The sequence below is a fragment of the Apodemus sylvaticus genome, chromosome 10, assembly GCF_947179515.1.
Source record: "Apodemus sylvaticus chromosome 10, mApoSyl1.1, whole genome shotgun sequence".
NCBI classification, from domain to species: domain Eukaryota; kingdom Metazoa; phylum Chordata; class Mammalia; order Rodentia; family Muridae; genus Apodemus; species Apodemus sylvaticus.
Window position 1 is genome coordinate 51636522 of NC_067481.1, and position 17818 is coordinate 51654339.

At 44.3% G+C, this 17818-nt stretch overlaps 1 protein-coding gene across 2 annotated transcripts in view; it reads right to left on the bottom strand.

The window, feature by feature from the left end:
* The window catches only part of Ankfy1 (ankyrin repeat and FYVE domain containing 1), a 38166-nt gene that overhangs the window by 4229 nt on the left and 16119 nt on the right, over positions 1–17818 (bottom strand). For both annotated transcript variants that reach the window (XM_052194391.1, XM_052194392.1), the window contains 14 exons: positions 17700–17797; positions 15217–15445; positions 14364–14462; positions 13998–14151; positions 12442–12610; positions 10588–10706; positions 9808–9964; positions 8463–8663; positions 7104–7280; positions 5950–6097; positions 4740–4830; positions 4387–4511; positions 3226–3372; positions 8–98 (listed from right to left, as the gene is read on the bottom strand). In XM_052194391.1, coding sequence (XP_052050351.1) covers positions 8–98; positions 3226–3372; positions 4387–4511; positions 4740–4830; positions 5950–6097; positions 7104–7280; positions 8463–8663; positions 9808–9964; positions 10588–10706; positions 12442–12610; positions 13998–14151; positions 14364–14462; positions 15217–15445; positions 17700–17797 — 2005 coding nt within the window. The remainder of the gene's footprint in view (positions 1–7; positions 99–3225; positions 3373–4386; positions 4512–4739; positions 4831–5949; positions 6098–7103; positions 7281–8462; positions 8664–9807; positions 9965–10587; positions 10707–12441; positions 12611–13997; positions 14152–14363; positions 14463–15216; positions 15446–17699; positions 17798–17818) is intronic.

Consider the following 17818-nt stretch of genomic DNA (forward strand, 5'->3'; position numbering starts at 1 on the left):
ATCTTACCAGTGATGTTTTCGAGTTGTGACTCCAAACTTGGCAGTACATTCATAGCAGTTGGAGCCGTCACACCATGGAGGCTCCTTGGAGAGCATATCTGTAACATGGGAAGACTACTTGTTAAACTGATATTGATTAGACCAAGAGTAGGACACAAAGCAGCAGGCTGCTTTAGATTTAGGAGAGTGTGACATGCCAACTGGTCAGGAACAGCTTCATAGAGAAGCCTGGAGAATAAACAAAAGGGAACCCAGCTGGAAGTGCGACTCGGCAGCCAGGAAAGGAAGGAAAGGGCAGTGGAGCCAGCAGAGAGCACTCCACTGAAACCCTGGCGAGGCTGAAGGGCTAGCAGCACAATAGAGGGACCAAAACAAAGGAACCGAGGAGGAAGATCTGTGGATTTGGGGGTTGTCTGAACAGACACGTGGGATGTGTGAACAACAAAGAGGAGACACATGATTCCCAGATTTCTGGAGTGACTCAGTCTGATGGGACCAACAGAGAGATGGCCTGAAGAACTAATGCAGAGAAGCTGCAATAGCACTTCCTAAGTAGACAACGTGTCCTGGGTAGAGTGCTCCTACCCTGGACAGGGAGGGGTGGTTGGTCACGTGGAAGCAGCACTGCCACAGGCACCTGCTGAGTGCTGAGGGAAAATTAAGACTACATATCAACAATGCAAAGCTTTCTAAAAAAAAAAAAAAAAGTGTACACACACACAGACACACACATGCACACACATTTATTTATTATTAGCAGGGCTAGAGAGATGACTCAGTGATTAAGCACTTCAATCCCAAGTATCCCTTTGGTCTCTAAGGGCACCTGCATGAAAGAGATGCATATAAACTCATATAAGTACACAAGTTCATATACATTTAAAAATCCTTTAAAAATAAATGTATTTTTTCTTTAAAAACCCCTTTTCTTTCATTTTATTTTTATATTTATGGGCATTCTATCTGCATGTATGTCTTTGTACCATGTACATACATAAAAGATGGCAAAAGAGGAGTGTCAAATCCTTTGAAACTGGAATTGTAAATGGCTGTGAGCTACCATGAGGATGTGGGAAAAGGCAGCTGGATCATCACAGAGCAGCCAGCACTAAGTCCCCCTTTAGCCTGAGTAGGAATCTCTAAGAATACAGCATATGTGAATGTGCCGTGGTGTGTGGCAATGGAGGACAGCTCTGTGAGACAGCTCTCCTCCCTTATGTGGGCTTTGGGGCGTAGCTCAGGTTACCAGCCTTGGGCAGCAAGCACTTTACCTGCTTGAGCCATCTTGCTGGCCCTCTAAATAATTTTAAACTGGCATTTGACAAGCTGTTTTTCTGGGATATGGCATGAGAATCTGATGTGCCAATATTCTTAAAACGTCAGCATTCTCTGGGTCACGCATGAATTTCCTTTTCCACTTTGCTGGTTCGCATCCACAGGGGAGGCGAGACACCGGAAGTGCTTGACTATGTCTTCCCACAGGGTCACTAGGCAGGTGCTAGGCTTCAGGGGAGCACCGAGACACCCCTCCAGGAGTGGGAAATGTAGTCTGAGGTGGTGGAGAAGCTGGAGCTGGTTCGGGGGTCCCCAGGCCTGTGATGAGGGCAGGGCCATGGGGTTCTCTGACTCTTGGACATCCAGGTGCTACTGGGAGTTGTGGAAGAGCAGAGAATGGAATCAGGTCTCAACCTGCTCTACCCACTAAGCTTCCTGGGCATGCTTTTATATCCCACACTAGTTCTTTATAAACTATAAAATGGCTGTCGGGATAGTAGCACCACCATGCAGTAGAACACCATCACCTAGTCTGTAAAGCATCCAATGTGCTCTCTCCATCTCCTTCCTTCCTGGCGCTCACTATTTTCATTTTCTTTGTCCTCGCTACCCCTGACTTGCTATATGGCTCAGACTGGCCTTGAATGTGTTTTAAAAATTGTTTATTAGTGGCGTGTGGAGTATTATACAAGTGCAGCGTGCCTTAGGAAGTCAAGAGTAATTGTGTAGAGTCAGCTGCCTCCTTCGCCTATGTAGTGCTTTGAATATTCATGGCCCCCCAGACACGTGTCTTTGAATGTCTAGCCAATAAGGAGACACCACTCCAGGAGTGGGAAATGTAGTCTGAGGTGGTGGAGAAGCTGGAGCTGGCTCAGGGCACAATTAGGAGGTGTGGCCTTGTTGGAGTAGATATGTCACTGTGGGGGCAGGCTTTGAGGTCTACATGCTCAAGCTATGCCCAGTGTGATAGTCTCCTGGCTGCCTATGGATCAAGCTGTAGAACTCTCAGCTCCATTTCTAGTGCCATGTCTGCCTGCATGCTGCCATGATCATAATGAACTAAACCTCTGAAAACTGTAAGCCTGCCCCACTTAAATGTTTACCTTTAGAAGAGTTGATGTGGTTGTGTTGTCTCTTCACAGCAATAAAACCAAAATTAAACTAACCTTTACCTGGGTCCTAGGGGAGTGGTCAGACTCAGGTTTTCAGACTTGAGTATATATATGCACCTTTACTACTCACACAGCCCTTCTGAAGGCCAGAGGCCTTCATTTTTTTTCTTTTTTATAATTTAATCTGTATGAGTGGTTTGCCTGCATGTATATATATTACATGTGTATAGTGTCCATAGAGGCCAGAAGAGGGCCCTGGATTCCCACGTGGGATTAGATCCCAGGTCTCTCTAGCTTCTAGCCTTCAAATCTTGATCTTCCTGCTGGGATTACACTTTTGCCATCACCACACCCAGCTTAGGCCATTCAGATTCTTGCTAACATCTCAAAAGAAAGGCATAAAATCATGCAAGTAAGAAGCCAGGGTTCAGGGCTGGAGAAATAGCTTAATATCATCCCTAACTCCTGTTCTAGGGTGCCTGATGCCTCCTTCTGACCTCCACAGGCACCAAGCAGGCATATGGTGCATATACATACATGCAAAACACTCATACAAATATGTCTTTAAAAAGTATTAAATAAATAAAACCTGCCAGGAGGCATAGTCAGTGTGAGAGCTTGTGGGTGTCTTAAACATTTAGGGAAAATGGGAAAATGACAGGAACATTAAACACCCTAAAAAGAGGCCTTTCTCCTTTCATAGAAATAGCCTTCCATGATGCCTGGAAACTGCAGGTTCAGACCTCAGAGTAAATGATGAGATAGATTACCCATACGTGTACACAATCACCTATAGATAATATACCTGTAGAGGAGGCACAGCAAGCATGCCACTTACCTAATAATCTAAACAGAAGCTGCTTAGTGGCAACCTGGTAGTTGAAAATGTTGACTCCTTGGTTATTATTCACCCCCAGGCGAACCCCAGACCGAACGATGGCACGGCACAGGTTGGCATTCCCTTTCATGTATGCTAAGAGCAGCACTAGGAAACAAAAGGTAGAGGTCAGGCTGTTTCCACCAACCCGAGCTGACTACTGCTAAAGGATGGGCAGAGCAGAACATTGGCAGGACGCTGGGTAGACACAGACTACAGAGCACTTGTGAGAACTCCAGGGACAATGTGCAATGTCTTCCAAAAGAGGAGCCAGATGGCATTAACCCTGCACACACTTCCCCACCTTGAGGTAGGGACCATGGGGAAAACCACTTCTCAGGTGCATCCCTACTCAAAAATCACACTTTTACAATAAAGACAAAGCTCTTTGCAGTCTAACAAATTGTAAAAGACCTAAGATTTCACTACATACCGAGAAATAAAAATCAGTATAGAAATGTTCCAGAATGTTCTTCTATTCTTAGAAGCTTCTTTTTTTCTGAAATGCTGGCCCAGCAGGAAGCCAGGTTCTGACCTAGCTATTCTATTCTTCTCTACAAAGTTACAACTAGCAGCAGTTTCCCTGGCTTCCCCTTACCAGACACTTCATTAAATTTTCAGCTCAAAATGATGCAGTAACATGAGGGCTCTGGATTCCATTACCAAATGTGGACATGGGTAGGGGAGGCCAGTCACCTTACTACAGTGTAACACAAGGAGATACTTGGAACTGGATACAGGTCTCTTCCTGCTGGCCTCTTATGCTACACCTGGGCACTGGTGCTCCTTAAGTAGCCTAGTAATAAAATTATGTCAAGTCCCCATGAGAGTTAGCCCTGGAGAAGCCTGCACACTGCTCTTTTCAGGAAGGCTCCTGGAGAGAACTTGCCTCTTCTTCCAAGCATGCTACAGGTACCAAAGCACATTTCCTAGAGTCTCCTGAATCTTGGTTACATCTTATCTTTACTGAAATGGGAACATGGAAGGAAGGGTTCCAATGTGAAGGTCTACGTGGTCACAGAGATGTGGACCTGGATACTGAAGCACTGTAGATGTCAGAAACCAAATTCCATGGTAGGGATCTTTGACAGATGCTGAGAGTCAGATACCTTATTTACATACCTGTGTTGCCTTCTGCATCTGGTTTGTCCAGAGGATACTCAGGCATACACTCTAAGAAGAGATCAAAGATGGCTGCTGCGTTTTCTTTGCCATACTGTCCCAGAATGTGTAGTGGTGACTGGCCTCTGATGAAATGAGTTGCAAAGGTTAGACATGTATCTGTTGTAACTGCCACACAAAAGGAATTTTGTGAACTCTGTGATCTTAACTAAATCTAAAGGACATATAATATTTATTATAAAATCAAAATTACCATGGAACCAAAAGTTGCTGAGGTACATCTGGGGCTCAGGGAGTCAATGGGCCAGGTCAGAGACTCTGCCCTGTGCCTGAGACCAGTCAGACACACTCACCTGAGATTAAAGGCTTCAGCGTCCACTGTACACTCTGTCAGAAGAGCCCGGATATTGTTGAGTCGACCATGCATGACAGCAAGATGAAGAGCTGGGGAGAAAAATTCTCTTACTGTGCAAGTCCCGAAGCACAGATAGAAAAATCTATCTCCTATCACCGCATCTAAATGTACTCAGTCAGAGAACTGACAGGTCAAGTACAAAGCTATCCTTTCGTATCTCCCCTCCTCTCCACCGTGAGTCATCAATGCAATCTCATGAGCCTTTCTGTGCTGGTGGCGTCACAGAAAGCTACCTCTATCTCTGTGTTTGTCTCTTACTATGGTGGTTTGAATGAGAATGACACTACCCCCCAGGATCAAATATTTGAAAAGTTTGATTTCTAGTTGGTGCAACTTTTTGGGAAGGATTAGGTGTGGCTTTGCTGGAGGACATGTATCACTGTCCTCCATTACCAACTACAGCGTTCTCGTTCTCTCTCTCTCTCTCTCTCTCTCTCTCTCTCTCTCTCTCTCTCTCTCTGGGCTCAGACACAGGCTTTCAGCTACTGCTCCAGCACCATGCTTACCTACCTGCTGTCATGATGGTCATAGTGCATTATCAGAACGATAAAAAACTATGACAGACAGACAGACAGACAGACAGACACACACACACACACACACACACACACAGGCCACATGGACCAGTGGGTAAAGGCACTTGCCACCAAGTCTGAAGACCTAAATTTAATCCCCAAGACCCACATATATAAAAAAACTAACTCCTATAAATTGTCCTGTAAAAATACACATTAAAAAAAGGAAATAAATCACTGGGCTATAGAGATGGTTCAGAAGCTAAGAGCATTTATTGCTCTTGCAGAGGACATCAGTCCAATTCCTAGCACCAAAGTCAGGCAACTCACTCCAATTCCAGGGGAACCTACTGCCTCGGCCTCTGAGGACACCAGGATGTAGGTGATATTCCCATTCACCTAATTTAAAGTAATTTTAAAATAAAATCTTTTTGAAAATGTAACTAAAGCCCTAACCACTTTACACTGCTGTGGCAGCATCACAGTGGGAAGCTGCCCCGTGGCAGGACGGACGGGTGCTGTGGCACTCCTCTCTAGAGCTCTGCTCCATAGAGCCAGTCTTCCTGAGGGTAGTGCAGCACTCTCCGGTGCAGAGCATACAACACTATACACGAGGGGTTGCCTAGGAATTACCATTATTTCCATTCTCATCCACAGCGGCGAAGTCCACTCCATTCTCTAGGAGGACTGAACAGATGGTGGGCAGGTCCTGCTGCGCAGCGAGATGGAGAGCAGTCTGACGATGCTTGGTTAATTCATTCACCTTGGCTCCTGCAAGAAGCTGTTCAAGTTGATTACTCAATCAGCCTCTCCCATAATTTAAGGCCCCATTAGTAGGGCCAAGTCTATAGACAGGTCTCTTATCTGTGGAGACTAACAATCTACCCTACTGGCAGCTGGCAGAGAGGGAGTGCATGAGGATCTTGTACATCTTCCTACTGAGGCAAACACAGCAAAACCTGTGCCAAAGGCACATTATCTACCATTATGTTCAATGGCTATTCCTTAGGACACAGAATTCTAAGACTTTAGTATATTATAGTTGCAAAGTAATATAATGGTATTCACTGTACTATAGAAGAATGTACATATTGCTTATAATTAAATTTCAAATACCGCCCCCATCTAAAATACTGTCATGCACCCCGCCCAATCACCATACCCTTTCTTAATTGGGCTCGTTCCCTTCCTAACATTATATTGTGCTGGAATATCAGGCTTTTGACTTAAGCTCAAATCTAATTACATAAATTACTATCTAAGATCCTAGGGGGATTCTAACTTACTCTTTATTGTAAACATAAAATTTTATTTCTGGAGAATCCGGAGATGGTTCATTTAAAAGTCTCAACTAATTTGGGCATGGTGGAACTTAGGAGGGAGAAGGCAGAGGCAGGTGGATGTCTGTTATTCTGAGGCCAGCTTAATCTGCATAGAGTTCCAGGTCAGCTAGGTGGGGGAAAAAAAGATGGAAAGAGAGGGAGGAAAAGGAGGAAGGAGGGAAAGTCTCAACTGAGTTCCTAGTAGCAGACAGGCAACCCAGCTGACCTAGAGTCTCTCTCTGTTGTCTGTTAAATCCTCCCTGGCTCTCCAGGCCTGACTCTGTCTTACTCCCACAACATGTCCACCAGGATGCTGGGACTTGTAGCAACCTGACACATCTGTCCTCCAGGGTGGACTGCTTTAGTTCCCAGATTCCTGCCTTTCCATCACAGCAGCTTGAAGGACAACCTCTGCATGCACACACCCTGAGACACGATGGTTTCCTGTGCTTCTGGGAGGCTTACCAGATTTCGGACAATGATCTCTGAGCCTGCCTGAACAGCAAGGTGCAGAGGGGTCAACTTGGAAGCATCCTGGACTCTGGAATTCACATTGGCCTGGACACTGATCAGGAACAACACACTTTCAATGTCAGAGTTCTGAACTGCCACGTGAAGAAAATTCCGACCTTTATTATCTACCTACAGCAGCAAACAAGAAAGAATCATACTATTAGAAAAGGATCCTCCCGCATGTCCACAAGCTGAACTGACTGCTGGGAAGGTCAAGAAGCATCCTTCCTCGGCTCCAGAGCTCCAGCACAACCACATGCACACATGAATGTGGTTAGAAGGGAGCTGCTGCCCTCGACTCTCCTACAATAGGAACTGGACATGGAACATTAAGAAGGGACTAAGTGAGAGATGGAGGAAGGCACCTGAGTGTCAGGCTGCTCGGGAAGAAGCCCGTGTGACAAGTTAGCTGCAAGGCCTCTGCTTTGACCAAACTAGACATCCATCTTGATCCCTGAGCAGTCAAACAGGCTTCAGAAATGTTCTTAAGCTTCAGAGTAACACACAATGAGAGGCAGCCAGACAAGCATGAAGCAGCCAGACGATTCCTCAAGTCAAGCCCAAGAATGGGTTGTAGTTCTAGGAATGACTACTCATCAATCACTAGTACCAGTGCTCACGAGAGGACACCACACTCCACACTGCATTACCATCACCCCCTCCGAGAGTACTGTGTGCTGGGGTAAGTAAAATCTGCAGAGGACTCAGATCAGTAGTACCAATTCCATACTAGATGGAGAAATGTGAGAGGTCTGTCCCCATTCGTGACTGTCTTATACTCAGTCTAAGTGTGGGCAAAGTTAATGTTAAGGGCAACTTTAACACTTAGGAGAATGATAAAGAAAGGTGAGGTACCAAAGCCTGTGCTAGCAAGCAGTCATCTTCATGCCAGGACTGCATTTTATGTAGGCCCCATATCTCATTTTATCCATAAATGGCTACTAATAAATCTTGGCAACATCCTTTAAGTGAGCTGGAATCAGGTTTCCGTAGGACCAACCTGATAAACTTATCCCAGCTCCCACCACACATCAGTCACTATCCTCATTCCCCACACACTGTTGTAGAAACAAGTTGCAACCAGGACTTAGCAAATGATAAAGAACAAGGAAAATTAATGTGGCATGTGAAAACGCCTCAAAACACTCAAAGTCACCCAATATCACGAATACCTCGGATTCAGTTTTAATATTTTGCAAACATTCATTATTAAAGCATCCAGCAAATGCAGAGAATCCATTTATTATCCACTGTAGAGGGAGTTAGTGCAGTGCTAAGTTCTGCCGGGTGCGTGCAGTGGCGGACACGGACCTGCTCAGCAGCCCCAGACTCTCGCTTCAGAATGGCCTCGGCTGCCCTATTGTTCTTGTAAGTCATGGCGCAGGCGAAAGGGGTCAGCCCTTGTCTGTCGCGCACACTCAGCTCAATGCTGGGGTGAGAGATCAGCAGCTGAATGATGACACTGTGCTGGTTGCTGATGGCCACATGGACAGGAGTTCTTCCTTCTGCATCCTGTGGAGAGGAGGCACAAATTCTCATGTCTAGTTGAAAGATAAAATTCAGGGACAATATGAAAGGGAAGGAACTTTTAAAATAAATTTCAGTTATGAGACCCTGTGTTTGAAATTAGTTTTTAAAGAGGCAAAACATAAAAGTGCCTGGCAGCTTCTCCCCACTACAGTTTCATGACCACAGTGCCCCAGTGGCAACAAACACATTGTTTCAAAAGAGCTACAGTCGTCCTCAGCTCTCACTTATACAACAGCAGTGTAAATCACTACAGGTTTCTGGAGCTGGGGAGATTGGCTCAGGCAGTAAGGTATTTGTTTACAAACTTACAACTGGGGCTTGATCCTCAGGACCCGTGTAAAAAGCATGGGATTCTAATTCTAGTGTTGGAGAGGGGAAGACAGGTGGACAGATTTACTGGCCAGGCAGCCTGGCTGTCCAAGTCTCAGGTCAACTGGAGACCCTGTCTTAAAAATAAGGTGGATGCTGGAAGTGGAGAGATAGCTCAGCGATTAAACACCTTGGCTGCTCGTTCACAAGACTCAGTTCAGTATCCAGGACCCACATGGAGTCTTACAACTGCAATTCCAGTTTCAAGAGTGTAGTGCCTTTTCTGGTTCTTCTTATACCAGACACACATCTAGTACACTTATTTTTGTACATGCTAGCAAAAACTCATACACATACAATAAAAAGGAGATAAATCTTTAAAATATATTAGGTGGACAGCGCCTAAATAAGAACACCCAAGAACACATGTGCTTACACAAACTCTCTCTTTCTCTCTCATACATGAGCACGCATGCATACACACACACATTCATTTATTCACTCACTCCACGGGACTGTCCTAACTACAGTGCTCAGTCCACAGTGTGAAACTAAGCCAGTTCTGTGTGGAAATCTATTAAGGGACTAAGAAACCAGGTACAACAACAAAATAATCTTTGTGCTGAGGAACAAATTAATTCAATTACCAGACAGGCTATATGACTCAAAGTCACATTATCTGTCATTAAAACATGGTTTGTGGTAAAATAGAAGTCTAGAACGGAAAAAAAGTCTAGAACGGGGGAACGTATACCATCCCTTGCCACAAGAGACAATTTCCCTAAATTCACCTCCCCAGAAAAGTAAAACTATATACCTGTGCATTGACGTTGGCACCAAACTCCAGAAGACACTGTACTGTCTCTTCTAGTCCCCATGAGGCTGCCAAGTGCAGGGGGGTCTGTCCGTCCCTGGCTTCCTCTTCTCCTTCTCCATCAGCACCTGGCTGTCTGGGACTGTTCACGTCACAGCCACTGAAGCAGGGAAACGGAAGGTCACCCTCCACCGTGCCCAGCAGAACGTGCTAGAGAATAGCAGCTTTACCCACTAACAACAAAGCCATCGTTGCCACACTCTGCTAGCCTGGTCCTCAGCATCAAGCCCTAGGGACAGAACGCTACTGCCATAGCCTCTCTTACACTGGTCTTAGGGCAACCTGGAATTAGAACTATTGCAGACTCCCTTAAATTTTGAGAACCACTATACATGAAGTTTCCCAGGTTATCTTGACTCTCCATTTCCCACTCTCTAGAGGGTTATGAGCCTTTTATGATTCAGGTGTCATGGCATGATTCAGATAAGCCCATATGGTCTCCTTTACCCTAACTTCCTGATGTCACAGTGGGAACAGTTCTGAAGTTCAATGTAATCTCCAAAGCAGAAGATTGTTTTGATCTGGGCATGTGAAATTTTGGCTCCCCAGCTAGTGTGGTTCCCAGATAACTTGACATGACAGAACAGTGACCCTATGATAGTCTTAATTATTAAAGCCAAAGCCAGCTACAGGCATGTCAAGACTGAGGTAACTTAACATAAAAAAAAAAAGGTAGTTTGCAGAAAGTTGAATTAAAAAGAGAGATACTTTGACTTCTCAGACCTGCGAATAAGAAAGCAGGCAGTAGATTCATTGTTCTCATCAATGGCTCTATGCAGAAGTGTCTGAAGACACCCGCTGGGTCCTGGACCCCAGCACGTAGCATCACAACCATGTCTGACCTGCAGAAAAACAAAGTATTCTCAAAAACATTATTAAGCAAAAGGGAAAATGTTTATTTTCAACTTTGAGCAATTACTTTTCAGATAAGGCATGCTAAACAAGTAACTGATATCATTATTATAACCACTCATGAGTGTTATAAACCCTGATTAAAATCTGCTCTTTGGGGCTGGAGAGATGACTCAGTGGTTAAGAACACAGACTGCTCTTTTGAAGCTCTTGAGTTCAAATCCCAGCAACCACATGGTTGCTCACAACCATCCGTAATGAGATCAGATGCCCCTCTTCTGGTGTATTTGAAGACACCTACAGTGTATTTAAATGTAACGATAAATAACTCTTTAAAAAAAAATCTGCTCTTTGAGAGCTGGAAAGATGACTTATCGATTAGGAGCACTGGCTGCTCTTCTAGATGACCAGGTTTGATCCCCCATTCCCACACTGGAGTTTACAACAATTTGTTAATTCTAGTTCAGGGATCTGATGCCCCCTTTTGGCCTCCATTAGCACCAGGAATGCACACAGTGCACAGATGTACATGCAGGCAAAATACCATCACATAAAAATTAAAATAAATTCAATCTGCTCTTTGCAAATTCTTTTTTTGTTGTTGTTTTGGTTTTATGGATTGTTTTTTTTTTTTCCGAGACAGGGTTTCTCTGTATAGCCCTGGCTGTCCTGGACTCACTCTGTAGAGCAGGCTGGCCTCGAACTCAGAAATCCGCCTGCCTCTGCCTCTCAGAGTGGTGGGATTACAGGCGTGCGCCACCACCACTCGGCTGCTTTGCAAATTCTTACACTAGGTCCTAGGAGTATAGTTTTCAGAAATAGACATTAGTGCCTCTATAGGTGGTTTCTCCTCAGGACAATGCCTGTGTATATGTGTACTCCAAAGTCCCTCAGCAAAACACACCTATAATTAATAGGCATTCCCTCCAAACAGTAGGTTAACATTGTCAGGCTAAATGGCTCAGTGTCATACTGCAGGCCCTCAGAGTGATAAATGAGAAACCCCAAGTTTACCTCTCCTTTAGATCTGTCTTGTCAGCAACACAGACAACCCCATATTTTGGGGATTAGTATGGTGATAGTACCAGCCTCAAGCCAAGCCGCCTGAGGTGATCCCTCTCCAGCACTCCTCTCTGTAGTCTCTTCAAGACAGCTCACACAAAGTGCTGGCTGTACCAAGGGGAATCTCACACTGCCTTCCCTCTCACCCTAGACAGTCTCACTATATAGCTCTGGCTAGTTTGCAACTTGCTTTGCAGACTAGGCTGACCTTGAACTCAGAGATGCCACAGCCTTACCTGCGCAGTACTGGAATTAAAGGTGAATACAACCCACACCTGACTGAACCTCCAACTTCTTTCGACTTACTTTATTTTTATGCATATGCTCTTTTTTCCTGCATGTATGTCTGCACACCCATATGCATGCCTGGAGCCTGCTGAAGTGAGAAGAGAGCATCAGATTCCCTTAACTGGAGTTATGATTGCAAACCACCATGTGGGTGCTGGAAGTCAACTCTGGGTCCCTTGCAACAAGTGCCTTAATCCATCTCTCAAGCCCCATTATCTTGGACTTCATAACATGATTTTCTACTGCTTGTCCTTGACTTCGTTTGATTTGTTACCTGGCTGATCTTTTGCTTCTGTGATGGTCACAGGCAACCAATCTGTCTGTGACACAGCCTACCTCCCTCATCTGAAGCAGAGGCTGTTTAGCATGACTCACCAGGGTGGAAGCAATGTCCTCCAGATCACTTGCCAAGGCAAGCCACAGAGGTGGGTTCCCTTTTTCATCTGGCACAGACATGTCAGCTCCTCGAGTACATATGGCATCAACCACTAGTGGAAGTTGATGTTTGATGGCCAGCTGAAGGGCAGTCTCCCCGTCCTGAGTCCTATTAAGACATAATCAAAACCAGTGCTTCTAACGGCAGCCAAAGAAAACAGCACCCTACATATTTGCCAAAGCCTACATGCCACTGGGTCCAAAACTTACTTCAGTTAGTCTCTAGAATGTTCTCAAGAAAAATCAAACCTGTTGGCTGTATTTGTCAATACTAAGCTGTTTAAATAAAACCATTTCTCCCTACTGTATTACAGAAAGCACACAGAGTTAAAGACACAGCTTGGCTGTAGGGTGTGTGTCTAGAATACACAAAGCTGCTTGATCCCCAGCTCACATGCCTGCAAACCTAGCACTTGAGAGAAGTAGGGAGGAGATCAGAAATTTAAAGGTATCCTTGGTTACAGAGAGTTGGGAATCTGGAATACAGGAGAATGTCTCAAAAACAAAACAAAGAACAACCAACCAACCAAACAACCAAACAAACAAACAAAAAACCCCACTCCATTCCCCCAATCTGTAATTCAGTGTCATTTAACACTAGAAATTCAGAAAGGATCCTGTGAATACACAATGATAAAAGTCTGAGGCTGGCAAGATGGCTCAGCAGGTCTGTTAACCAAGCCTGATCCTCGGAACACATGTGGAGAGATAACGGACTCCCACAGGCCCTCTGATCTCGACAACACGCTGAGGAACATGTGGACACACCGCACACATGTGCTACATGAATATATAAATTTAAAACGTAAAGCCTTTTTTTCTTTAAGCCTGCTTGTAGTTTAGTTGTGTAGTTATTGGGGTGTTCTTTGTTGCAACTGAAGTTTTATTAAAGACTGATTTTTGGACCATCCTTTATAACAAGATTTGTGTGATTTCGTGCACTGGCCCTGACACCAAGGACAGGGTAGTTTGGCTATGGCTGTACATGTCCAAAGAGGACATGAAGTAGGGACTGAAGATTAAAGGTGTCTGACAAGTGTCCTACCACTGAGCTACCCCATCATCCTGTTTCTGTATGCCACCTGCTTTGAGGTCCTGGGACTGAATACAGGGGTCAGAGCTCTCCACCTAAGTGCTGCGTTCCTACCCTCTTTACTTTTTGTTTTTAGGGACAGGGTCTCACTGTACGGACCAGGCTGGCCTCGCACTCCCAGAGCCCTGTTTGCCTCTTTCTCCAGAGTGCTAGGGTTAAAGGTGCACACTCCCACGCTCAGTTCCTATCCCTTCTTAAAATTTTCATGTTCAAACAGTTTTTCTACCTTGAAATATACCCTACCTTAGTCTCCTAAGAAGCTTAAATTATAGGTGTGTGCCATCCAATGCTGACTTCATTTGTACATCCTGAGTGCTACTGTTTTCCTTTATGTAACAGAGCCTCTACAATCTGGGCTCTGACTCTGAAGCATCTCAGTTACACATGACCTTGAGTCACACACCTGACGTTTATATCAGCTTGGTGCTCCAGCAGGAAGAGAGCGCTCTTGCTGTCCTGCCGCTGGATGGCCATGTGCAGCAATGTCTGTCCATCTGACATGGTGTCATTGATAGACGCTCCGGAGCCCAGCAGCTGGGCTGCAATCGTGTGCATGCCTGGGAGATAAGCAAGCTCCATTACCATCTTTTCCTAGTTCTTTGACAACAAACAGACCCTCTAAGCTCCTCAAAGACAGCACTTTTTCAGTGACTGTAACAAGGCAGAAAGTTCTTGTAGAACAAAATGATTGGCCCCACCACTTCCTCCTGCCCCCTCTAGTCTATCCACCTACTTATCTCCTGAGTCAACAGCACTTGGCATAACTTACCAGTCCATAATGCCAGGCCGAGTACAGTTTGGTCTCTGGAATCCTTGAGGCTGAAGTCTGGAATAATTTGTAGGTTGTTGGTGGCATGAAGAGCATTGGCTAAATATTTTTAAAAGAAAAAGAAACTTGATTTCACCATCTTGTGGCTGAGAGAGTCACTTTTATTTTTGTCTTAATCGAGGTAGAACAAAGGAGGAAAACAGTCTCACTGGCTGGCCTCCAACTTCTGGGGATCTTCCTGTCTTTGACCCCTGAGTACTTGGGTTACATCCAGGAGCCACTGCATCTGACTCCTTGGGTTACATTTAAGGCATTCTAGAAGCTAAGACACAGTTATAAACTGATTGACTGACTATAATATAATTGCTTTTCAGAGGGAGCCAACAGATATTTCTTGTGAGGAATGGAGATCCAGAGATCTGTTACTTTAAAGTAAAATATTTAAGGTAAATAATAATAATAATTATTATTATTATCATTATCATCATCATCATTATTATTTTGGTTTTTTGGATTTGGTTTTTTCGAGACAGGGTTTCTCTGTATAGCCCTAGCTGTCCTGGAACTCACTCTGTAGACCAGGCTGGCCTTGAACTCAGAAATCCATCTGCCTCTGCCTCCCAGAGTGCTGGGATTTCAGGCGTGCGCCACCACTGCCCGGCTTAATTTTTTTTTTTAAACTTAAACTTTCCATACATGAGAATCGACTGTACTCCAGAGACTACAATGTAAGTGATAGCTACAACACTAGCTGTGCATGACTCACAAACAGAATCAACAGCCTCTGAAGTCAACTGCTCAAGACACCCACTTCTAGAGCTCACAATAGTGGGCATCAGACCCAATCACCTACCTTTCTGCTCTAAGATGACAGAAACCACATCTGGGTGGTTATAGGCAATTGCCATGTGCAATGGTGTTTGTAGGTAGATGCCATCTGCAGAATTCATTAGGACTGGAGACTCTTTAGGCACCGGCAGAGCTTCCTCTGTCTGTAAATTTGGATTTGCACCCTGCTGCAGGAGCTCTGCTGTGAGGTTGGCCAGGCCATGCCGACAAGCTGTATGCAAAGGAGTTTCTCCCTAAATGAAGCAAAAACCCAAATCACCTTAGAAAGGAATTAGGAGTTGTTGTCACAGTTACAGACAGTGGAAGTAAGAAAAACTCAGGCCCAAATGCCAATCACAGTTGTGGGTTCCTCCTGTCTCCAGCTGACCTCATGATCCTGACTTCCCTCCCTCAGTACCATTAACCTTTTACCATTAACCTTCTTAGGTGCCTTCCCAAGCATTCGTCTTTTCTGTCCCATAACCACCTTGGTTATCCCTTTACTTTGTTTTCTTTTCCTACTTATGCAAATAATATATTTCTCTATAAAACAACAGTAGTCAAAATCCACTGGGCATCACCACAGTCAACACTAGAAAACAATAGCACTATGGTATTACCCTGAGGTAAGCAGGGCTAACTCATTCACTCCTTCCTTCCTTCCTTCCTTCCTTCCTTCCTTCCTTCCTTCCTTCCTTCCTTCCTTCCTTCCTTCCTTCCTTCCTTCCTTCCTTCCTGTTTTTGCTTGTTTTTCAAGACAGGGATTCTTGGTATAGCCTTGGCTGTCTTGGGGTTCACTCTGTGGAGAAGGCTGTCCTCCAATTCACAGAGATTTGCCTACCTCTACCTCCCAAGTGATGGGACTAAAGGTGCGACCCAGCACTGCCAGGAAGGGTTGATATTCTTAAAGCAACAAGCACAAGTAATAAAATTGAGCTGAAAAATAAGCACAAGTTCTCTTTCTGAAAATAAGAAAGCCAAAGTAAAAAAGTGTCCCCACTCGGGAGAACTCCACAAAAAACCTAGCATTTAGTATGTAGTGTTCCAAATAGTATGTATGGTAATACACATTTAAATAACTTGTTTATTTAAAAAATATTTTATACTTAATTGTGCATACTTGTATGTGTGGGGGTGTATGCAATTGAGTACAGGTGCCACAGAAGCCAGGTGTTGGTTGAATGCCCCCAGAGCTGGAGTCACAAGTAGTTGTGAGCCTATCCCACATGAGTGCTAGAAATCACCCTTAAGTCCTCTGGAAGAACAGATGGTGCTATTGACCAGTGAGCCGTAGCCTCATCAGCCCTATTTCTTTCCACCTCACCCCTTCCTTATAACATCAAGACTAACTTCTTTTATAGCTATTGAAACTGAAGCTCAGAAAGTCACGCACATTGTTTAAGACTACATGGAGGAAGTGGAAAAGCAGGTGAAGTGAAGACTATTTGATCCTAAGACTATGAGACCTACCGCTGACCTTATCATCTTGGATACTCCCAGAGATGCCTGAAACTATGGGAATACCAAGCCCTGTTCATATTTCCCTAATGAAGTACTTATGGTAACATTTAGCTTATCACTTAGGCACAGAAAGGGAACTAGCAACAATGAAACAATTATAATAAGATATTCTCATAAAGCTGTGTGAATGTGACCTCTCACATTCTATGTGACCTCTGTTCTATACTCATCTTCTTGTAAGGACACACTATCTGTGATGAGTGAAGGTAATTGAAAGAACACAGGTATGACAATGAAGATAAGCTTTGACACTGAGTCAGAGACTCTTATAAGAGAAAGCGGCTAAGAGACTGGCAGGCAGGCAGCACAGGCACCATGAATACAATGATTCACAAACTAAGATCATGTGACATTTCATGATGGTACCCAGTAGACAACCTAAAATTTATGAATTATTTTCAGTTTCCCATTTACTATATTCAGACTGATACTTTTAGGTATCTGAAACCTAAAAGTAAAACTGCAGGTGAGGAGAGACCATGATCTGGTTGGCATTGTTGCTTAGGGACAGATGGAAGAAGCAGCCCCACAGGAGACCTGAAGAAACAGAAGCAAGACAGGATAGCACACCTGTGATCCTAGCACTGCAGAGTCTGAAACAGGAGATCACAAGTTTGAGGACAGGTTCTACAGAGTAGGTCAAGACCAGCCCGGGTTATATAACTGTCTTAAACCCAAAAGAATCAAGAAGCTATTATAACACTTATTTACATTCTTGTTTGTTAATTTCTATTTCTCTTATTACATTACAGAGTCTATAGGATCTAGCTCAGGACATGGCTATATAACAAAAACACAGACAATAGTTGCTGACTGAATCAATGAACCAATTTTGAGAATATAGGACTCCCTTTTACATCAGTTATAAAATATTTACAAAAGTGAAGATGGGGGGGGAGAAAGACTATTGCATTTTTCCTGCATACCCAAGATAGCCATTTTTTCCACAAACGACATCCATTCCCCCAGCTGCCAGTTCTAACTTACCCATTTGTTCCTGTGGTTGGCATGGGCACCACTAGTTGCCAGGAAGAGAGCTGCAGCCTCATTTCCAGCCCCAGCTGCCCTCTGTAGCAAACAATTTCCTACAAAAAAGAAGCCAGGTT